Genomic DNA, 24,967 nt, shown 5'->3' on the forward strand with positions numbered 1-24,967 from the left:
AATCGTACTCTTTAATATTTTAATACAAATAACTTTCCACCATCCTGTGTAATCTATCCTTCTATTGTTTATACTTTTTTTTTAAAGACAAACAAAAACGTCCATTCCTAATCAGTTTGTCTCCCTTGATATCGTTTTCATTTTTAATATGTCTGTGTTTTCATTTGGTTAGTCCTCATTTTCGTTTTTACCTATGTTGTCTGACACATATATTTTAAACGTTTTTTTGACATGGATAACTAATGTTTGGTAACTGCACCTGCAGTTTATAAATTTTGCAATATGTATTGGCATATACTGTTCACTTAAATTATTTTATTACAGAGCCCTGATGATGGATTTATTAAAGTCCGACACGTTGGCATGAAACTAAATTGTTTATCTAAGAACATTTTTGATCCCTTTCCCAACCAATAGAAAAAACCGCATTTGATTATAATAATGGTCTGCTAGATTGAAGTGTTCATCTATTTCGAACCTTCGTGCTTCCTTCAAAGGTTGAGTCATGTTTGAAGATCATCAGCGTACGATAATTAGTCTTCAACGACTAATAAGATTGTCTGAAAAATGTTTTATAAAAATCTTATCGACTGAGCCATAAAAGGAACCCATGTAATAATTCTTTTAACTCTTAATGACCTGACCTGACATATTCATTCGAATGAAAGATTAATATTTCGGAAATTCGGAAATTATATTTATTATTGAAAACTTATTTTGTGTTTCTGATACTATGAGGACGTAACTTTTACAAGTGACACAATTATCCCTAGAGTTTTCTTAAGCGCAACCAACTGTAGAAAAACAGGATCTGAGGAATCTTTCTCCTCTGAATGTAATCTACTCTTGTTTTGGACACTAGCCTGGCCGGATGTATAGTAAAGCGAGTCCTCCAGAGTGCTTTCAGTTGTTCAAGACACTTCACTATTTTGTCTGCTATCGCAAGACATCTGAGCAAATGCAAGATGAGCTTATGTGGTGTTATATAATATGTGTTGCGGTAATCGTTCCTTGCTTTAGGTAGGCTACACTTATAGAAGATGAGCTCATGTGATCTTCTATGGAATGCCTCAAGGTAATGGAACCATACCTTAGATAGGTTATACTTATATTGCACTGAAACCTAGATAAAACATATGTGGATGGGCAGTTCTTCCTGCATCCTATGGCCCTTCTCTTTAACCCCTATGTTCTTATGTCATTCTATGTTCGATTGCGAGTCAACCGTAAAGAGTATTCGTGTGTATAAGATGTCCGTAAATAACTCATAACATAAATTCAAGCAACTTATCGGGCTGTAATGTTTTGTGACCGACAAATATTCATTTTATGTATAGGAAAGACTCGCCAATCCAATCCGGAATCTATTGTTCTTCATCCAGCCTCAAGTTGAAAACTCTGGCCAGAATGTGAGACAATTGATCACCCGATTATAAACATTACCAGTTTAAACGAAAATTGTATAGTGCTTGAGTATAAATGTTTTTGTTTAAACTTCATAAAAAGATTTGAAACGACCCTGCTGCCTAAACACTCGATCCGGTCCTGAATAATGTTGATACTTTAAATACAACATTTTGACCTATGACAAAAATATGTATTCATACCAAATATGCTGTATAATATTTTATAAAAAGATGTGACTCATATAACTGGCTGGATTATTTCTTTTGATGTTACACCTGGTCATCATGATTTATTCAAATCAAATCTTCACCTTGAATAACACCAGTAATAAATTTGTTGATGACGAGTTGTTGAGTCCCTAAAATATAATGGTTGCCTAATAATAAACTAGTTCTTGTTGTTTTTCTGTTACGGTCATAATTGAGTTTATCAAAAAGAAAATGATAAAATTAAAAATTAAACCATTTCATTTTCAAATTATTCGAGATCTTGATAGATAAACTTCATAAAGTCTTCATAAATGTAAGTAGTTCAAATTCAACAAAATTATTCAAAGGTGGTGAAGGATGATAATGGAGAAAACAAACTCTAAACTTAGGTATGAATATTCAACCAAGAATCGTGAAGGCGAAAGAAAAGTGGAAAATTCAGGTGTTATATGACTGAAAGCAAATGTTACCCAAAAAGCATAAAAAAATGGTGGTATAATTCACCTCCCCATGATGCTGACTTGGTTGGTGAAAGGCACGTTAAGAAGAGTATTGAAGTTCTGAAATGTGGGAGAAATGATAGTTTCAGAATTGTAAGAAATGAGCATTGTCTATTTCAATATAAATTTAAAAAAACTTGTCTTGTTCATAAGAAAATCTGTTTAAAATCTGTTAATGAGTTATCACAAAATGTGATAACTCATTCTCTCTTGCCCTCCATAATTATTACCGAATGTACTGAGCTTCTGCGTGCTATACTGAATTACTTTCATTCGAGGGTCATATTGAATCTATGTATTACAGGAAAACCTTGAGAACTTCGACATTTATTCTGAGAAGTACAGCTCAATTTCAGAGTCATGTCAATTCTAACAGTTAAATATGTAACAACGTTCAGAACTAGAACAGACAGGAACATTCTGATACTTATAATGAATAATTTGTTTAGTCCAATAACGCCGATGAGACCTATGTCAGGTCGAAACAGCTCTGTTTGGTGCTGAACTATGAATGCTTCATTTCAACATTAATTTTTTTCTCTAAGTTTAGTGGAGATGAACAATAATGACACCATTGGAGTCACTACTGCCATGTTAAATAATATTGTTTACATGTTTAAATTTGTCGTTAATTTTCTCAACATACTTGAAGACTGGCTAGAAATCAAATCATCTAAAGGAACAACTTGTTCAGGCGAATCTCAACTCCCTAAACTGAAGGTCCGCTTCATCCAAGTTCGAGGAATGATACTCTGAAGGAATTCGATTTTCAATTATTGGAAATCATCGACTTTATGTTGATGATAGACACTACCTTGCACTGACGAGTGGCCAAACGGCCCGAAACCAGTCTGCAAGTGTGTTTCAATATAATTGAAAATCTATTGCGGCAGTTGTATCGCCAACAGCATATGCAGGAATAACTTCAGTGAAGATATAATTCAACGCCCTTCATGGTATTAGCCAGCGAAGTAATTGTTCTCTGATAGGTGTCAGTCCATCAACCTACAGTGTAGAGAGTTGAAACTGGCTTGAACTCAGTGTTCCTTTAGATTATTTGAATTATTCTCAAGCCACACTTTACTCTTTCTAGATTTTCGAGACCATTCAAAATTCACTTGTCTCAACAATTTGGTTCACTGGCTATTTTCCAAGACATATTAATTGACACTCTTTTTTCCAAATTAGATACGCACCTGTTTTCTTTTGAAACCATTATTGAAATATATTCGATCCAACACGCTGATGTATCTTTGATTTATACGGAAGGGCAGTAATCTTTGACTGGTCTTCTCAAAATCAGGAATTTAAAAAAGTTAAATTATCGATTGGTTTAAAGACTATCCAATAACTTTCGACTATTTTCTTGGTAATATATTCCTAAATATAATAGTTTCCTTCGCCAAAGAAACTGACGACGTTCGGTAACTATTTAGTTTTTATGTCATTCGAATTGACTATAATATACACTATATACTATACATTGGAACTGTCACAAAATAAACATTGCTCGGAATTATTGCGATTGACGCATGATACAAAATTTTTGTATAAACGTTCAACTGTCCTAAACTTTGGTAAACACAATGTAAATATATCGAAAACTGGTTTTATCTAGGTCGTCAATATGTTTGAAGTTCAAATTGATGTCATTCTAACAGAAAATTTCATCTGGGTAACAGATCCAACACGAATCGCTACTTTCGCACAGGCACCGCTCTTAGGTCGCCTTAAGGATTTTCCTGAAGTGCTTTTTCCTTGAAAAGATTACAAGAAAAATGAATGAAATGAAGAAGCTATTCGCTTTGCCAATGTCTCTTCTTCTATCCAAGGATGTAAATAAGTAAAAGAAAGTTCATGGGAGGTTAAAAGCTTCATTCAAGCGTGTTAGAGCACTGGCTGTTCTTTTGAGAAAAAAAATTAGACTTGCCAGCTAGTAGATTCAAAAATATTGTGTAAGTAATTCTTTCGAATATCAAGATGTTTACTTGAAGTAAGAAACTTAATTATCTTCTGTTGTTTTCCCAAAATATGTAACGTCTCATTTCTTGAGACAATATTTTCGTTTTTTAAATGGGTTCCTTGAAATTTAATTATTTGTCTAACATGCGTACATATTGTCGATTTTCTCTTTCCAATTCTCTCATCCAATTGAATCTTTCTACGGGTGAGATTTCAATATTTTATAGAAACCGGTGTTGTCAAAACTATTTGAAAAAATTTCTCAAAATATAGTTGCACAGTAGGCGGTGTTTGGTCATAGGAACAGCGAGAAGCCTGAAAGCCATTTGCGAAAATGTTTTCAGTCCTCGAATAGTTTCGACAAAATAATTTACTAAGTGGTGAGCTACGTGGTTTACTTTCGATAATTAGGACGAAAATATTTTGGATTTAGTTCCTTATGATGACTGTTAAAAGTTCCATGAAGGTTCGCACTTTTCAAGGATTCTACTGAAACACAACGTGCACGGTAAAAGGTAAGACCTCGTAAATCCTCAGCCCGTACTAATTTCAACATCTTGAGTTGTCGTTCGTAGAGGAGCGATAGCTGGTTGACGGAAAACCAATTTTTTAAAAACGATCACTTCTCTAAGAAAGAGTGACCCCATTGTTGCGTTTTTTTTTTTAGTTTATGTAACCTGTCGTAAGAAGGCGAATATTTTTGGTTACACTCCTACTTGGGGAACGGTCTTTTGAGGAAAGAATATATCTATTATGTAGTGTACAATTTGATCTATACCTACCAAACCAATAGAATCATCTTGCAAACAAGAAATCGCAATTTGATTCGAAATGTTCATCAAAGTATCAATTGATATTTACAATTATGGTCGAAGAATCTTGAACGTGATTGATATGTTCATTTCTCGACTTCCACTGTATAATTCTACCTAGTTACCGACATGCAAACAAGCATTATCTAACGAGTTACGAGCCAAGACATCCGCGAGAGTCTATCTTCTGGCAGAAAATCCTTCGCGAACACCCCTCCTCTCCCCGGTAGCCCCCCGCAAAGGACATCCTTTCACTGTTTGTGGAACCCATCTTCAAGATGCATCTTCGGCGGTCTATGGTTTTCAGTCATCATTAGACTAGCTACAATGAAGGGTGTTAGTTTTTTGTTTTCCTTAGGTGAGTTCAGTGATTGGCCAATAGAAGATTTTTTCTATTTTTCGGCGAAGAAACTAGACGCTTTATTTGGATTATGACCGGTGATAGTGATTTTTACAAATTATTTTTATGAGTGATTTTATAATTTTTGTAATGAACAAAACTTCTTGATTATCAATCCATACGGGGAGACAAAAATTATATAAAATAACTAAATAAATATCTAGTATGTATCTTGGATATTATCAAGATTTTATATAAAAATATGATATCCTTTTGAACCTTTTCATGCACATCTCTGTGATTTCCTATTCTCATTAAATAGAACATTGAATTATATTTTTTGATATATTACCATTTGAAGAAAATCAATTACTTATAAATTTTTTCAGATATTTGCAATGAATCATAAATAAATAAGGAAAATATATAATCATTACCTCTCGATATATATTAATTGAAGTCGTTAGTTAATTTTTCTAAATATGCTTAAAAATCTAAAAAATTGTTCAAAAAAATTATTGACCTAAAAAATAATATATAAAATTATTCACTCAACATTGAACATATTATGTAGAAATGAAATTAATTAATAATAAATTAAAAAACAATACTTCCTCAAAGAAAACGGAATATTAATGTTTAAAGATATAATTATATAATTTTTAGGTGATTTATTAGATGCATAGTAATTTATTTCATGAATAAGCATATCTCCAAAGAAGTAAAATTACAAATTTGCTGAAAATTAAAACTTTTTCATTTTATCATTTCTTTTTCCATAAATATTAAAGTACATAAAATTATTCCAGAGGTTTTTCTTTTTTTGAAAGTTATGCTTATTCAAGGGCAGATTTAGATCCAAATTTTGGTAGGTAATTTCTAAATTACGGGAACGAGGTAATTTTCAAGGGGGGTGATTCATATAAGAAAGTATATACGTCTATGTATTACAATACTCATTCTAAATGTATTGCATATTGCTATCAGGAAAAGGGTAATTACACCCATTACTCCCCCAGAAATCCGCCCATGTGCTTATTTATCAAGTTATGAGACACACACCCAACGTTCCTGAAAAATAATCACACATCACAAGGAAATATTTTCATACAGTACACCATCTATCAATAACTTTTCAGTTTTTACATTATCTGATGAAGATAGTATGAAATATAAAAAAATCAGTCCGTTTAAAATCCGTTTTAACGTTAACCAGCTGTCGCACCTCTACGAACGACAACCCTCAGAAGTCGAAACTTGTGCGAGCTAAGGATTAACGAGGTCTTACCTTTTAACTTGTGATTCCTAACACGGGTTGGGCGATAGCAAGTGAAAATCGATCGTTCAGCCTGGGGCTTGAACCATCGACCAACACGGCGGCCGATTTGAGTGAGTGAACAAAGCACCCACGTCTAACCGACCGGCTACCGACCGACCTACAAATGATTTCTGAATTACCACTACTATCCCCTCAGTTAGGTGGGATCCAAACATTGAATCTTGAATGCCATGCTCACTGGTATGAGCATAATTTATCTGCTGTTTAGAAGTCGTCTGACGTACATTTTTTCAAGATTCCGGTAAATACTGCAAATTTTTTCCTTCAATCTTTTCGTGGCACCCATACCAACTATCATGTCCACTGTATTAGTTTGTACAGGTTCTTCATTGGATGTTTGTTATATACTTCTTGGCATAATTTGGGTTGCACATAATTTGCTTGCCCACATAAATGGACAGTGGACAGAGAGTAGACTTATTGGTGCAATTCATCAGTTCTTTTCTCAAATGGTCTCATTGTGTAGGTTTCCCTTATATGTTCCCAGACGTTTTTTTCAGTTCCCTAATCATAGATTATGATACCATACCTATATATAGAGTTGATGATCCGTGTCAAATCAACTTTTTCGTTACCTATGATTCATGAGTGTTCGGGCACCCAGTAAAGATTCAATCTATTTGTGTCCACCAGTTTCTTTGTTCAGCCTTTGTTATTGCCCGTTCATTTCCGTAAGTGCTTAAATTATCATCATTATTATCAGTGCAATATCTCTTCCAGATCAGTTTGAGATATGGTATTCTGCTTATATATTGATACTTTTCTTCCTGTTGTATATTTGGGTTCTGTGGGTTGTATGGAAATAATTAGTCGTTTGACTTTACCGAAAAAATTATTTCCTGGAAGAGATTAATTATCATTATGCCATATCATCCCCTTCGTTTACATCAGTCATATATTTTCTGTTGTAAATATAGTATAGCTTAGTGGAAGTACAAGCAATTTGATACCCTTTGTAGCTACATTTATGTCTTATTGGCTCAATTAGCTCCTCCAAAAACGATTGACAACAAAAGAGATTACTTTCAATAAGTTATTACTGAAAAACACCATGTAGGGCGATGGATGAATCAGAATGTATCAACAAAACTATCGAAAAAAATAGTGAACACTATAATTATCCTATCTCATCCCAAACGTTGGATGTCTTAGAGCAATAAGAAAGAAGCTTTCGTTAGACGTGGCTCACTGCCAGATACTTCATGGTGTGGCTACCGGAAAGAATGAACCATTATAACTCATCAGAATAGTCTTCAGGATTCATTGAAAATATAGAACGATATCGCGGAAGCAATTAGGGTGATGGCAGGAGTACGAGTACATCCAATCTCTTGACCCTAGAAAGAAAAAAGAAGTACAATGTCTTGGTTGAGAGAACCGCGAAAGCAAATCTAATGAAACATTGGCAAGAGAAAGGGGGCAGTGGAAGATGTGGACGATGAACCCCTTTGCTGAAACCCGGGGTGAACACTGGGTAAACAGCCTTATAGAGACATAGATTCTTTCGTAAAGCAAGCACTTTCTATCAACGATTGCCGTAGCAAATACAGATCTAATTCAAACAGGGATTGATTCAGATAATATGCAAATCAAATACATGTAAAATTTGGGAGTTTTTCCATGAATTGTCGTGGGTTCGAATTCCACTTCGATCGATAAATGCCACTCATAGCGAAAAATTTTGCGCGTCTTCCCCTACCGCACATATTTTACGTAATTCAACGTTTTCATTATGTCAAGTTAGTTTTTCATGATAATTTTTTTGTGCAGAATTTTTCTGAAACTTTTATTTGTAACTAACGTTACTGCAGTTTCGTCCTATAAGTTTGAAAATGTCCTCATAGGACGAAACTGAAGTAACGTTAGTTATAAATAAAAGTGGTGAAAAACATAGAAAGTTTCAATTCTCATTTCTTCATTATAATTTCCTACCACGTAGTACCTAACGGCTACATCCATCAATTTACAGAATACTTTTCACGGTAAAAAAATTGAATCTTTTTGGGAAATTTCATACCACACAGAAGTACTTCAGCGTTATCGTTAGGTTAGTTTTTCTCGATAAATATTTCTAATGTTAATGTTTTTTCGCGATGTATGCGCATTAAATAAAATCACAACTATTATTGCAAACAAAGAAAAGGAGGAGAGAAGCAGAAATTGAGGATATATAGTTTTTCCACTGAGGTAATTCTAAAACAGTTCCAAAGGCAGCCACAAAAAAATGGTTTCATTTAAAACTATGTCTATAGACTATACTTTCTCTGTTTCTGTTTTCATGTTCAACAACAAAATACAATTAGGTTCGCCCATGAAATGTCTACTTAACACAGTTATTCCTTTATCAACATTAACATCAGTAATCCTTATATTTTTTCTCCCACCAATAGGTAAACAAAGTAAACATTATGGACTCATTTCAGTGGACATCCATGAACAAAATGAAAATGAATCAAAAGAATAAAATCAATTATCCATTTTCTGCACATACGATTCTGATGTAAGATTACGAAACAAAGATTTAGTATTATTCTGTGCACAAAATCAAAGGAGACGTTTGTGAAAAAGTTTCACACATAGAACGCAGCCTTTCGTTAATTATTTGATTAGAATCTTTTCTCACAATGTATTGTACCTAACCGCTTGCGTAGGATTGTTCTTGTGTTTGGTAGAAAGTGAATTAACGATGATTTAGCTTGTACTTGATCTCATACCTGTCTAGGAATATTTGCATAATTGATTTTTTTTCGTTTGGTGTTGATCTGTTGGATCTTTAATTACCACTTTCTAAGTTGGAATGTGATGATCTCAAAATTAGACAGTATTTTCATTAAATTAGAAGGGTCTTGCCTTAGGCCGTTTGGATATATTTTGATTACAGTTTGGAGCTCTTGTAATAAAATATGAAAGTATAACGGCTTTCGAATATTGATAATAAATAGATGGATCACAGTAATAACTTCTGATTTTTTCAGAATACACAAAAGCATAGGAAACATTTGCAAATTATCTTTAATTTTATAAATAAAAACTAAAGGAATGGTGAAAATTCTATAAGGTTTCAAATGATTTCAACATGCCTCATTTTGATGGAAATTAGGTATTAGGCCAACAATTTTTTTGTAGTATAAATATTAAAAAAAACTAATTAATACAGTTTATTTTATGATTTTCACTATAAAGGATTTTACAAAAACCGCGACACGTGTTTCGCTATACAATAGCTTCCTCAAGCATAAACATAGTTTATAGGGAAAATCATATAGTAAACTGTATTAATTAGTGTTTTAATATGACTTTTCATCAAGTATCGGCCAGTTTCATTCAATTAAATATTTTAGAGCTGTTTAGTGCCCCACATAGCAATAGATATTCCAGGTATATTTCATGAATATACATTTAAGGATATTGTATTATGCTATGAATATGCCATGAATATATATATATATATATATATATATATATATATATATATATATATATATATATCTTCTGGAGAATATTCCCTGGAAGTGCTCCTGGCGAACCTTTGATATATTTTAAGAATATTCCTTGGAATATTCTTGGAATATCTTATAATATTCTTAGAATATCTAAGGTATATTCTATTAAGAATATTCCAGGAATAGAACCCGAGGAATATTCATAAAATATTCAGAATATTCTTAGTTTATTGTAGGAATATACAATAGAGAAACACCATAGAATATTCTTTAAATATATTTTATGAATATTCTAGGAATATTTGGAATATTCCAAGAATGTGACGAGTAACCGCTATTAGGCATGTATATATTGCATTTTGATACAAGATTCACACAAGTAATAAAACACATAATATTCATAAACAAATATATTTTAAAAACAATAAACACTGAAATATTTGACGTTTCAACCAATATTAAAAATAAAAAATCTAATTCAAAATATTTATTCACTGAATAAAATATTCCTGAATACTGTCATATTACAAATATTAGAAATGTATTCAAATTAGGATGTTCCTACTCTCAAACAAATGTATACTAAAAAATATACTAAAATAACAACTCTGTGAATTCATCAGCACTAATTAAAAAATAATAAATATATCATTTCATTGAAAAAGAAAAAGTGTATTACATCAAGAAATAGGTTAGGTTAGGTTTCTCACTTGAAAAAATAAACCCACAAATGAAGTATTTAAAATGAGTGGTATGATGGGTTCTTCAATGAATTTCACTTACTTAAAGTTATCCAAACTTTGCTCACCAGAATAGTTTTCCTTATATTTGTCCAACAATGCATCAGCCAGTGTTTCAATAGTAATACCTGGAACAAAATATACATTAACGTTCATTATCACTATTTGAAAGTGGCACAATAAAACTGGAATAAAAATCAAATAGATATATTTTTCGCATAGGTTACTCATGAACATTTACAACATTTTATGACTTGGAGAGCAACTTGCATTGTCTTGTTGAAAAGTAGGTACTCATTACTTTTTCAGTTCCTTGGCGCACCTGCCTGTACCAGGTACCACTCTGTTTCCTTTTGGGCAAATTGATACTATCTTGAAAATGAGTGATAAAAATTATGAAAACAAATGATACAAAAAAATGTGTCATTCACTTACTTTTCTCTATTGAAGATACACAACTGAAATCACTCTAGTTCAAACATGTACTTAGTCAAACCAACAAATCCCACACACCAACTCTCCTCGAACCTAAAATGATGTATAGTAGGTTAATCACCATGACTTTACTATCGATACTATTGCATTTTACTTACTTTTCTTGAAGACTGAATATATGCAACTCTCCTGTTTGAAGATCCAAAATCAAACTATTCGCTGTACTGCAAATTGGACAACCCCAAATTATAAATGGTACACTGAACGTGACAAAATTATACTTTGATAATAACACCAACCCACCATGCATTACACACGCGAACCTGCTACGTCAACCGCCATGTTGAATCAAATGTCGAATTTAACGCAAATGTACCATGCATTAAGGGACAGCCGCTTTCACAGAGCTTATTCGACTGTCGCGCGCTACACTTCAATTGACCAATGAAAAACGTTTACTCCAATTCTTCACTTCCCCATTTCTCTGTTTCCAGGATTTTTCGCTTTGTAATTAAATAATTTCAAATACAGAAAAACAAATAGGATGAGAATTAACCAATTTATTGATGCAATTGGTTCATTTATTGGCCCATTCAAGTTTTTTTGTCGTTTCCAACAGTTGCTGTTGGAGCAATTCATCCAGAATCTTCGCGTTGAGTTCAAAAACTGGTTAACACTATCAGGGTTATATACATTAGGTTATGCATTCGATTAAGATCTTCAAATATTTTTGTTTTTAATAATATTGAATTATTTGAATACGTTATTATAAGATAATTCAAAATTCCATTGTATAGAATATTCCAAAATATACCGTGGGGATATATTCTAAGAATATACCATATGGTATATTCGATCGACAATATTCTTAGAATATTCAAGGGAGAATAATCCATTTATAGACATTCTATGCATATTCTTTCGGGAATAATCCTGCCATATTCATTCAAGCATATTCTTTGAATATTCTAAAGGCATGTATATATTCCAAGAATATTCTATGAATATTTGGAATATATACGTTCGTTTTATGATATACAGGGAATATTCCATGAATATCTAGTGCTGTATGTAAAAAAGTACAATATTGTAAAAGATATAACAATACACAAACGCATAATAAACATATGCAAATTTTGTTGAACTTATAATATTTCATAGATTTTAATTAAACGAAGAATGAAAATTCTATGTTTGAAATGATTATAACATACTTCATTTTGTTGGAAATTATATTTAAGGCTCAGGCCGCACTACGGCTAAACCGCTGCGGATTTTAACCACCTGATTTTCTGAGTGAAGGAAATTAATGGAAGCGATCCCACTGACGGTTTTTTCCCGCGACTGATTTTGAAACCGCGACTTGAGGTGTTTTTTGGCGTTCGATCGTATTCGAGCGTGCGCGTATTCAAAAACGATTCGTAATTACTTCATTAATAATGAGTATCGCCAGAATGGAATGGTTCAATTTGTGTCAGATGTCCAATTCAATATTATCTAAATTTTATCTAAACTCAATTAAAATCGCATTTGTGCATACAGCTTTATTTTGTACATTCTTACAATGTATTTAACAAAATGTTTACATCACTTCATAAACTATAACAATAAAAATGAGCAGAAACTGACAACTGACGTAACGTAACGTCAAATTCCGTTTCAAAACCAACCTCACGCTAGTTTTGAATCATCATGAATGCGTTTCAAATCATGGTTGACTTGACGTCATCGTTTCTACTCCAGAATGAATGTATTTGAGTCTCAGACGAATACGTTTTAAATACATGAGCGCCAAAAAACACCTTTGTTACAGAATTGCTAGGGGGAAAAAACCGAGCCAAAATTTGTAGTACATAGAACTTATATTGGAGCGCACTTTTTTGCGGCAACTGCGGCAATATTTTTATAATCGAAATGCCCTGATCAGTTATTTCCCAAACAAATATCTCAAGAATTTTATTAATCTACACGAAATACCTACAGAAAACTTTACAAACTGAGAAAAAATTGTTTGAACCTGAAGCTGACAAGCTTCATATCGTCTCATGAGTTCCCTAGTGCGGACAAATGTCATCATAGGTGTGATGATACAGCATGCACTATTCTGAAGAACCTCCCAATCCACTGGAGGCACTTGGTACCTATACAATTTCTTTTAGTCAACCCCATGAAAGAATCTAGTGGAATCTTATCAGGCTTGTCAACGCTTTGAACATCTGTTTTCTATCCACTTCCTATCCATATGAATAATCGAGATGTTAGGTAACCATGTGCAAATTTTGGGGAGGGACATCATTTTCCATATCATCATTGGTCTTTCAGATAGTGGAACATGTTGTAACAGTTCAAGCAAGGTGTTCAGCAGGAAATCTAAATGTGGTCCTGTTGAAGTACCAGTGTAAAAATATGGTCCATTGTAATTTTTGAAATTTCTACCATCCAATGTAATTGGACCACTAATGTATGTCGACCACACCATTATTATGAAACCTTCTTCCATTACTGCAGTATCCTCATGACATCTGGATCATTATGTATCATAACCTGGAGGCTCGCGATAATAAGTTATCTTCATTCAAAATCTATGAGCAGCAAACCGTGCACTACACAAAATTTCTGAGGGTGGTACCTGTTTCATTAATTATTTCTTACTAATCTCAAGTGTTTCTGCTGAACTTAACCGAAACATGAAGATTCATTTCACCATATACCAGATTTTCCATTTCATATTCTTCACTTATAGCTGGTGCTGATCAAGATTGTAATTTTGGTTCCACTTTCAGAAAAGTTTTGATGGCAGATGAAGATGGGGAGAACGTTCATGATACATATAATGGAACTGCCATACGAGAATTCCTCCGGGATCTCAGTACACAAACAACAAATCAACATATTTTTTAGGAGTCAATGGCAAAGTGATAATCTCTATTTCAATCTGTGTCAAGTGTACTGTAATAGATGTACTGACATTTGATGTATTGTAGAGAACTGACTTTTTTGTGCTTACGAATGATTTTTGTTGCTGATGAGGTAACTATTTCATTTCAGTGAAACTTTATTACCAAAAGTTCAAAAGTGATTCAAAACATTTTCAACGGTGGCAAGAAAACTCAATTACTTGGCTGTTAATTTTTTGGAGGTGCCATTTGTAATACTAAAGAAGAGGATAGTTTTTTGAAAGGTGTTTAGCATAATATCCACGGTGTTCTCAGGAAAGCATTTCAATGTATTTTCAAGCTGATTCAGTTTCATTTCTGCAGCACTTTTCGTGGCGTAAATAATACCTATTGACTAAATTCTGGGACACTATAATAAATAATAGTGTGACTGGAGGCCATAAACTGTTATGGTTACAACGACTTTCTGGACTTTCTGTCGTCTTTCAATACCACCCTTGTTTCATTTTTCTATCTTTACAGATAACGGAGATATCGCTTGTTGATCTGGGTCACCCTGTATGGATGAGAGGTTACATAGATATTACGTGTTCTTCGTAGTAAAATGAAGACATTGACATTACAGATAACAATCTGAGTAACTGAAGCGTAATAATTTTCTTTCTTTGTAGGGTTATGCCTGAGTTGGGCACAAGCTCAGTTCTACAATCATCGTCCTTTTCCCACTTACAGCCTGGAAAACATGCCAGAAACAGGCTTTTCCTGCAGGGATAAGATTTTAGGGGGATATTATGCAGACGCAGATACGCAGTGCCAAATGTTCCACGTTTGTGTTAAAGTTGCTGGTGTTGGGGTGAGTACATTGATGAGTTTATTTTGTGTTATTCGAAGAATGCGAATTTTCATAGCCGGGTGTCGAAGTTATTTTTCGGGTTTGTTGATTGTGGTTTGCAGATTTGAACCTGCCGTTTCGCCTACATCTGCGGTAGACATCTAATGGACGCAATGCCCTAGTTGCCTTTGCAGTGCATACTACTTCTCCTGATCGCCTTTGATAATATCTACCGCAAACGAAATGTCAGGCAGAATAATTTTGAGGAAACGGCCAACAAACCCAAAAATTGCTTTGACAGTGTGTTTTTTCATTGACAGAAATATTTTACTTTTGAAATCGTTCGTTTCAAGAATAATGAATAAAATATGTTTCACTGACATACATGACACTGATTTCAGAAATCAGGATGACTGTTACAGTTTTCTTCATTCAAATATTTTGAATATTAGATACATTAATTACAGTTCACGGAAAGCTGATCTAGCATGAATTTGTTTCTATAATTGATCTCGAGAGTGTTCGTGAAATGTTGTACAAACACTGTGCTGTGGGAATCTTTTTATGTAAATTTTCGAGTAAACTGGTGATGTTTAGTTCTTAAATGGAAGTTTGACCTCTAAATATGTTGTTTACGTTAATAATCTAAACGACTTTCATTGAGTATGCAAACGATTCAAAAAATGGTTTTTATATTCAAACAGTATGGAGACTAATTACGAATCATATCACAATTCACACTTTCTGATTGACTATTAATTATTAGTGTCATTGCCATAACTTATGTTTTCCGCTTTCCACTTTTTTCAAATACTTTATGTCCACTTTTTAATTTTGCTTGAAGATTTTTAGTATTTTTGTTGCTTGGGAGCTGCCTTCAATTCTTGTCGTAATTTGCACACAATATTCCTATTCACATAAAATATAACAATATCAATCATGAAGGAAACAAAGATTTTCAACTCTTTCAGGTGTTTGAAATTTGAAAAAAATGTAATGAAAAACTTGTTAAAGATGAGGATGAACCAAAACTACTAGTTCATCTCAAAAAATGACAGCTCAAACGACAAATATTCCAAAATCAATTGCTTTTTCCTTCCTGCCGAAACTTTCTACATTTTTTGTATAAAGATGGAGAAGTAAAAAGCCAAAAACCTTTTTTCCAAAAAATAATTTTTCCTTGAAATTACCCTCCCTTTCAATTCGAAAAATATATATTTTTCTCAAAAAAAATTTCATATTTATCAGTGATTTGTCGTATTTGTTCATACCAGTCAATCATCTTGACTGATTAAGTTAGGTTAGGTCCAAAGTGAGTGGGTCTATTCGACCCTCCACCACAACCCGCAAGGGTTTATTGTGGCTCACACCTATTCACACTCGACCAAATAAACCCCGCTTCTTATCGAAGCCGATTAGTTTGTATGGTGAATGGTCTTTCAGGTCAGGAATGGTAAGAGTACGGCTCTGCCTAACTCTAACCATCTGACAGGCACAAAGTATATGCTCTGCTGTTTCATCGTTAATGAGGTAGTCGGATAGTCAAGGTGCAAGATTCCCACCTTGATACCCGCGACAATCTTCCCATATGAGAGTTTTTGCACGTCAGCTACACCTTTTTTTACCTCTGGTTTTGGTGAATCATCATTTGATCGCAAACGTTTGCTAACCTGCTCATGGAGGGTTTCTTCCTCCACCTGAGACAGATTATGCGTACGCCGTTCAAGAATTTGGTGCAAGGCGGTTTAATAAGGTACCCCGCTCTTGGGGCGACTCAGTCGTTTCCTTGGCTGCACCACCAAACCTTTTTTTAGGTTAACTTATTGGATAAGGAGTTGGAGAGTTGAGAAGCTCTCGCTCCTGATCTAAATTTACAGGGAGGTCAGTTGGAGTCGTAAGATCGACATCCATCTTGACTGGTACTTGCTTGAGGAAACCATATTTTAAATTTCTTCATCGTCTGAAATATAAAGAAAAACATATTTCAGAATGAACAAATGATACTTTTTCGCAGTTAAAAATTGGCATTCATTCTGATATTTTCAATTTCATGGTCTGTGACGATAATAAGGTATCATTACCGAAATTGACTTATAAAGTAATAGTATTAGATTAAGTAGCTCAATTTTTTCATTGGTTTTGTGTTCATGTTTCCCACAATCCACATATTCATTTTTAGTTTATATGGCATCGACTGCTGAGGTCATCAGCCAATTATTTCACTTCAAAAAATTCTAGTTTTTATATAGTCTCTTTACGTCGCTTTCTAAACTAGTGCTATTTGGTAGACCAACTAGGGTTCTAATTTCTATACTTTTTTGGGTAGTTGTCATCTCAAACCACGTCATTTCAATTTAGACTATCAAAAAAATTCAAATTCTAGTTTCTTTGTTTTTCCATCTATTCCATTGTAGATGGAAAGATGGACCCTTAGAAATAGATGTACAAAAAATGAAGCATATTTGGTTTTATATTCTACTTTTCATTTGAATAATGGAACCCAGTTCTGGTCGTTTCAAACCATAAACCATAGAAAGTGCAATCTTATGAGTATATCCAACTCTCTCATAAGGAAATATCTTCTTTGGTAACACTTTGAAAAAATATTCAATCATAGGAATTAATCAAATCGAAATAAATAATAATTATGACATTCACCTCGAAAGCATCATGTTTATTGGTCAAGGTGATAGTTGAATTGCCAACAGCAGGATGCACATCGTGTATATTTGAGATACAAATGGAGATGGTCTTGAAGTATGATGTATGAAGTTACTTTCACGAAGTTATATGTCAAATGAACAAGTACCGAAAATTGTTGTTGTCGATGGCGTCGGTGAATCAATTAAAATTGTTGTGTTGGTCAAGATAAATTGTTGGCATAATATTTTCGTGTAATTCTGCGATTCAAAGAAACTTACTTCGATGGACATGGAAAGTTACTTAGATAAATATAATATTAAGTTCGAATTCTCTATTTTTTGTACCCCCCAGCAGAATATGGTGTGTCTAACTTTTTGGGTTGAAGTAGTTCTCGCTGTTGTATATTAAAAGTCCAAAGACAGCGATAGAAAATGCTCTGCTCACTACTCTTTGGTATGGAGAAGAACCAAATCTCAATGAGTTGAAAGTATTTGGATACATAGCCTACCTCTACCTACCAAAACAGCTAGTGACAGGAAAATTCGACTTAAGATCCATAAGATACTTTTCACAAATATTCAGTGGGCATACTTGAAGACTGGCTGAAAATCAAATCATCTAAAGAAACAACTTCCTACACTGTAGGTTAATAGACTGACACCTATCAGAAAACAACTACTCCCCTGGCTAATACCACGAAGGGCGTTGGATTACATCCGACAGGCGTCTGTGCAGGATTCTTCGCTGAAGTTATTCCTGCATATGCTGTTGGTAATACAACTGCCGCAAAATATTCTTAATTATTGGAACACACTTGCAGACCGGCTTCGGGCTGTTTGGCCACTCGTCAGTGCAAGGTAGTCGATGATTTCCGAAAATTGAAAATTAAATTCCTTCAGCGTAAGGAAAGAAAACTTTTCACATAGATGATTCCATAAGATACGTCATGGTTGGAAGACATTACAAAAACGAATGAAAAAGGAAACAAAACTACAGAACATATTTGTCGGGATAGAACTCGTATATCAGTTTAACCGAAGTTCCCAGAATATAATGTTTTTATATTATGAATGCGGGGTTTTTTATTCTATGAAAGCGGGTTTTTGCCTGGATGATGTTCTGGAGAAATTGGAAGAAGTAGAAACCAGAGATGACAAAGCTATGTACAAAGCTATGGAATAAATCGATTCAATCAGAGAAAACAACTCTTGGACCTTTCCAGAAAATCCACTGGGAAAAAATCTATTGGGTATTTGATTACAAAGGATATCTCCAGCGTAATGGTTCCAATTATAATGAGAGCTATGCTCCCGAAGGCGTTTGATAATTGACATAGCTTTTCTAGAATTGAACATGGCAATATTTTCACTGATCAACTTGACGTTAAGAATGCATTCTTACAGAGTAATCTCAATGAACAGCCTAATTATGTTATGAATGATTGCAATCTCGTGTATCAAATGAATCCTGTCAGAGAAATACTGAGAAAAATGTTGTATTAAATATCGACTTTCAACCATATCGTTATTCCTTTTGAAGATTAAGGCGATCTTTCCACGTTTTAATAGATTGGGAAAGATACATCTATGAAATGATAAATTCAGTGTATTAACAAGAGTTTCTACTGTAGACTATATCTCTCCACACTTTTACAGCAAAAAGGAAAAATCTCACCTGGGCCACTTGATTATTTATGTTTTAGTTTGGAGTAGACCAAAGTGATGAACTTGTCTTCAGAAAAATGTTCAAAAACCAAGTCATGACATTCATAAATTGGTGGAAGCATTAGAATTTGTTTGTTACTGTTTGAGTTTTATTGTTGCAGCAATTTTGGCAGGGCATGATTTGAAGTAGTTGTTAAATATTTTGGCTATTTCATTTGGATCTGTTATATTTTATCATTATTATGTTCAATAACAATGTTTTTGTGGCATTCAAATTATTGTGTAATTTCAGATACTACCTTCCATGTTGCTTTATTTTTGTCACTGTTAAAAAATTGATAATATGTTCCCTTGGCCGTTTAAAATACAATTTTGTGTGTTTTTTTTGAATTGACATATTTATTTCTCTTTTGTGGAAAAAGTGTCTGGAATGAATATACTTACACACCTCATTTTGAATATTTTGAGTTTCAACTCCACTCCTACTGCAAGCTCCCAAAGGAACTGGCATTGATATCAATCAATACATTCGGTAAACAAAGAAATGTAGGTGTCCATTATTGGATATAAAGGTACTTTATCGGCTCATCTCTTGGATGGAATGTGCACAGAGGCGGCGTATTGAATGAACCATTGTTTCTTCAAATGATTCTGAATAATTCATTAATGAAGAAATTCGGCCTTGTTGTACAGCACTATTTTTATCTCCACCTTAGAAATCATCTTCACGTAATCACGAGTCTTGAAATGAACGTGAACATAATAATGGTGAATGTGAAATTCAGAAGATTGAAATCCCCAAGGACGGAATTATAGTAAACTAAACAGTGAATATCGAGTTTTTGATGTGAAAGTGCGTACAGCACATCTTTTATTATTATAAAATGAGTTGATGTCAAAGAAGTATGTAGAGACAGGGGCCTCCAATCTTCAGTATTGCGACCTATAAGATATTTTGTAGAAGCCTAATCGATTCGGGCTCAAGAAAACTGAAATTTATAACGAAGTTATTCAGTTTTCTGTGAGGCAATTTCCTTATTCCACGGGAAATTAGTGTTGTTCTTTCAAGAAACTCAAAAATGTTTCAAACTTGAAATTCCCAAAATCTATAATGAACGATAAAATTGATTTGAATATCTCACCTTCGCTGAATTTGTTTTCACCAGATGATCATTCTTATATGTCATCTTCTAGAATAATAACTATGTAATAATCATTAATTAATTGTCCCTATAAATTAATAATTATATCCGGTATTTTCTGGTAGTTGAATCTAACCTATAATTTACACCATATTACGTAACCTAATTGTTTTAATTGATGGTAATTTATCATTCCTTCTTAGGAAGTTATTGTATAGAGAAACATGTGTCGCGATTTTGTAAACCTTTCATAGTAAAAATTTTGCACTAAACTATTGGTATGTTTTGATATGGATTTTTTTTAAGTATCGGCCAGTCTTGGTAAACATTGTATTTGGCAAAATATCTGTTATATGGTGGTTTCCTTGAGACATCCGCAATAGACAAAACATTTACGTTCGTTATGAAATGATGTATGAATAATGTATGTATGACATTTTTGATAAAATATCATATAATATACATTTATTCTAGATTGAAATATTCAGTAAAACATTGAACATCGTAAATATGTCTCATAATAGATCAATTTTCTTAAGCTGATGAAATTTTTTTTATCAATGAAAATCTGTGTTTCTGCTGACGAATTGAAAACCTTGAAAAAAAATTATTTACATATTATCACAAACAGAAAACAAAATGTTTGAAGATAAAAGTTATTAATAATTCAAAATCCTGTTAGCACATAGTTATGATACAAACGTTCAATTATTCTAATGGAATGACTAATACAGTGCAATCCATTAAAAACGAGCCACCCTGAATAACTTTTGGTACAATGATTCGCAGGAAAAATAAAAAAACATGTCAACAATACTACACAGGGGGACACATTTTGACATATTCACATTTGATGTTACTTCCCCAATCGCACTTCCAGAGCATGTCACCAATTTTTTTAATGGATCACCCTATATTGTTTCGCATTATCAAATATCCCATGATGAGCAGATTTCAACCGAGTATAAACCATATAGTCCAAAGCTTATGGTTCGGGAGCTACAAATTATTTGACTTGAAAACGAGCCACCCTGAATAACTTTTGAAACAATGATTTACAGGAAAAATAAAAAACAGGTCAACAATTATACAGGAGGCCACATTTTGAAATATTCTTTCTAGAAACAAGTATGCAAGCAATAAATCAGAAAAAGAAATTTTTTATTAATTCTTGAATCAAAATCTGATGACTGGACATTGAAAAGAAAAAAATTTCTATAGTAAATGTTCAAAAACGTTTCTACCCACTTCCATACAAATGAGCTTTCATTGCCACCTCCACACGGTTGAGAATCTCGGGAGTTATTTATTTGCAATGTCTCTCAAATCTCTCTCAAATCTTCTAATGTTGTTGATTCTTTCTCATACACTTTAGACTTCAAATGACCCCATTGAAAGAAATCTACAGAAGTGAAATCTCCTTAATTGCCCTGTTGATGCACGTTATTATTCGATTCTCCAACATATCCAAATATTTATCACTAGTCAAATTATCTTCAATAAAAAATAGGTCCTATGATGTGGTCACCTAAAATTCCTGTCCAAACATTCGGTTTTCCATTTGGTTGGGTATGAACTTGACGGTATAAATGAGGATTCGTATCACTCCAATATCGACATTTTGCCAATTCCTCTCTCCATTCAAACTAAACGTACATTCTTCCGAAAAACAAATTTTATACAAGAAATTCTGATGCAAGTTGATCCGTTCAGTGAGACTTTCATAAAACTCGATACGTCTATAGAAATCATCTTCGTTCAATTCATGAACTAGTCTAATCTTATACGGATGAAATTTGGATCCTGAAAACATTTGTACGACTGATTCCTGATTCTCGAGATAACTTAGTAAGTGATTGTGAATTTTCCATTAGTCCAACGTACCCTAAAACTGCAATACAAATAGCTTCATCATTGGCAACTCCTGAACGGTTATGTTATGCACTGTATATTACATGTTTGTGATTGGTATCCACAATGGGATTTGTTTTCTCCTATTATCATAAATTATTGGACCAGTTTACAATCAACAAAAAAGGAATCGTTTCGAGTACCTAGACTTTTAAATTCTTCTTATTGGAAAAAAAATTTCTCCTTGAATTGCAGACCACAGTTTGACCCTAAGAAAATATATGTAGCAGAACCAAACACGGTATTTTCAGAGAAATGTTGACTGTATCGAAAAATGGATTTCAACGCTACCTATGGAGTTTTTCCTATCACCAACTGTCAGATATTTTGAAGTTTTAATGAGCGTCAGAATATATTCAATGGTCAAATTTGAAATTAATTTATAAATGTTTGTAAAGGAAAAAAATTTATTGTATGTGAAATAATTTTGTGCCTGAAGCAATTGTCTAAGGACTACACATTTTCGCGAGAAAGATTTTGAATAATATTCATCAGTTACTCTAATTCCATAATGAAAAAGTTCGAAGACGAAACAATTATATGGAAATTATCGCTTATTTGATTTATTACATTGTTGCGAATGGGGAAAATACGGTCCTGAGGACTTATAGAAAGTATTTGGTTTACCTATCACGATTCTAGGTATTTCTAAAATATATCCATCCAACAAATAAAGTAACCTAAACAAAGATAGATGCTTGATCAAAGTAGGATCACCACGCATATTTGCATCTATTGGGTAAATCAAACAAGACTCCTTCCGCTGGTCAGTCAGATTCAACTGCAATCTGCTGTCGGAATGTATGTTACAGTATCGAAGTGGTCAATTACGTTTTAATGCCTGTAGTGTGTACATATACGGTATTGAGTTTAATTTGTTTTAATGATAAATAAACTGCTAATTTATGTCCCTACACTCCACCTACAAAATTTTCCTATACCCAGCCACATATTTTTTTAAAAAGTCGGTCGTTCCTCAGTGCGACTCTGTACATGGAGCCTTGTCTGGGAGATCACGTGCACTTTGCATGTTTTGAAGCACTCCGGTTTTTAGATGGACAGATTATAGGACAATGGGAAATATTCTAGATGCCTTGGTAAGCGTGTATAAATGCTACCCAGAATTTAGAATATACACCTCAAATTTAACAAGCTAGGAATGTGTTCAAGTGAAGTAATTGCATGAGTTGAAATAAAAGAAGAGTATCACTCCGGCAAATTATATTTTTGTGACACTGAATAAAGTCGTCAATTGAAAGTGTCACCTATCTATATAACCATAAACGTAACTGTATCACTTCATTTTTTTTTCAGGTTCAAGATTTCCGATTCCTCTGTCCCAATGGCACTGCATTTGATCAAGACCATCAAATCTGTGCAGACTGGGAAGACATCGACTGTGACTCGGCGACCTTGTATTACTCAAGCGACAATTTTGACTTATACCGTTTAGGATCGGGTGAGTAGAAAAAATTTAAATATGGCAAGGTTCTTACTACGTATAGTTGAAACATTGAGCTACGTGAATCCTTTTTTCTAAAGCAAAATCTCGATGATGTCTAGCTTCATTAAGAGGTGACTAAAAACTTTAGTCTTTTTCAGCCAGTAACCATTCTTGCGTTTCTGTTTTCCTTGACAATGATGGTGATTTTGCTAGTAATAGTTTTTATAGTATAACTGCAGACTTTATGAAACACTTTTGATTTCAAACCTACTTGTATTTGTTGAAAAGGCTTAAAAGAAGAGTTATGTAGATTGATGTTGTAGCGTCCACTGTCCTTCGTACATGTACATGCCTTCTATCAAAATGTACAGAAGAAAAAAATATTAGCATAGGACTACTCGAATGAACAGATAGATTAAGGGTACGTTCCAGTATGCGAATTGCCATATAGCCAAAGTTACAATCAACAATAACCACAACAGTTTTTGGTTGCAGATTAAAAATGAGTATCTCCAAAAAAAATATAATTCTTGCAATTCATACCGTGAAGGTAGTCTCCATATCATATAGGCATGAAGAAAAAAACCTATTTTAATCACCTGCAAGATGATTAGACGTGGTCTTCACCTTTGGTTTCTGTAACACATCTATTATTCTGAAATGTTTTCAATCGAAAATCAAGTTTGTGGATTTCTTCACCCAAAGTTTATATACAACTATTACACATCTTTTATGAACTTTCTTCAATATAGAAACCGTCTTTTCTGTTGTGATGAAAATAATTGTCAAGAATAGTTTCACTTTATTTTCTTACTAAGGGTTGAAAATTGTGTTGAATGATCGAAACTAACCTCAAATAACCTCTTCAATAAATGATCCCAATCATATCCTAGTCATTCGTGGTTTCCTGTCAATTTGGAAGATTGAACAATTTCAATGGATTTCCAATTGGACTAATAGATTTGTAAGACAGTTGAAGGTCTAACTGCCCTAGGAAATGTTTCTTTCAATATTACTGAATCTCTCTTCTTCACTGTTTTGATATTATGCTTCAATTATTAGATTTTTAGCAGTCTGGAGACCGAGTTGACATCCTCAGTTATGTCGAAAGATTGCCAAACATTCTCTACTATTATTCCAAATCATTTTTTCAAATAGTTGCCTGATAGTTTGTAACTGATGTTCAAATCACAAAGTGTACGGGGTGTGTCCCAAAACTATTCGGGCTAGAACGCTTGATAGTCATT

The 24,967-nt window shown here is 33.4% G+C and overlaps 1 protein-coding gene and 1 long non-coding RNA gene across 5 annotated transcripts in view; one reads left to right on the forward strand and one right to left on the reverse strand.

Moving 5' to 3' along the window:
* The first annotated feature begins 227 nt into the window (after positions 1–227).
* Positions 228–24,967, forward strand: part of Cpap1-i (cuticular protein analogous to peritrophins 1-I) — a 35,627-nt gene continuing 10,887 nt past the window's right edge. The window contains exons 1-3 of one of the 3 annotated variants that reach the window (XM_074185182.1): positions 228–249; positions 14,756–14,937; positions 23,591–23,735. In XM_074185182.1, the coding sequence (XP_074041283.1) occupies positions 243–249; positions 14,756–14,937; positions 23,591–23,735 (334 nt within the window). In that variant the 5' untranslated portion in view covers positions 228–242. Of the gene's footprint in view, positions 250–5,096; positions 5,249–14,755; positions 14,938–23,334; positions 23,374–23,590; positions 23,736–24,967 lie in introns of those variants that run through there. The other 2 variants (XM_023169042.2, XM_074185183.1) reach the window with 2 other exon arrangements.
* Positions 10,485–11,624, reverse strand: LOC141486709 (uncharacterized). Of its 2 annotated transcripts, XR_012467998.1 has the most exons (3): positions 11,346–11,624; positions 11,188–11,280; positions 10,485–10,880 (listed from the first exon to the last, which is right to left on the reverse strand). It is a non-coding gene; the product is annotated as an uncharacterized lncRNA (long non-coding RNA). The 2 variants fall into 2 exon arrangements; XR_012467997.1 differs by having other exon boundaries at positions 11,188–11,624.

This window comes from Leptinotarsa decemlineata, unplaced genomic scaffold (genome assembly GCF_025532065.1).
Source record: "Leptinotarsa decemlineata unplaced genomic scaffold, Ldec_3_MD MMD2_tig00026363_RagTag_RagTag, whole genome shotgun sequence".
Lineage (NCBI taxonomy): Eukaryota > Metazoa > Arthropoda > Insecta > Coleoptera > Chrysomelidae > Leptinotarsa > Leptinotarsa decemlineata.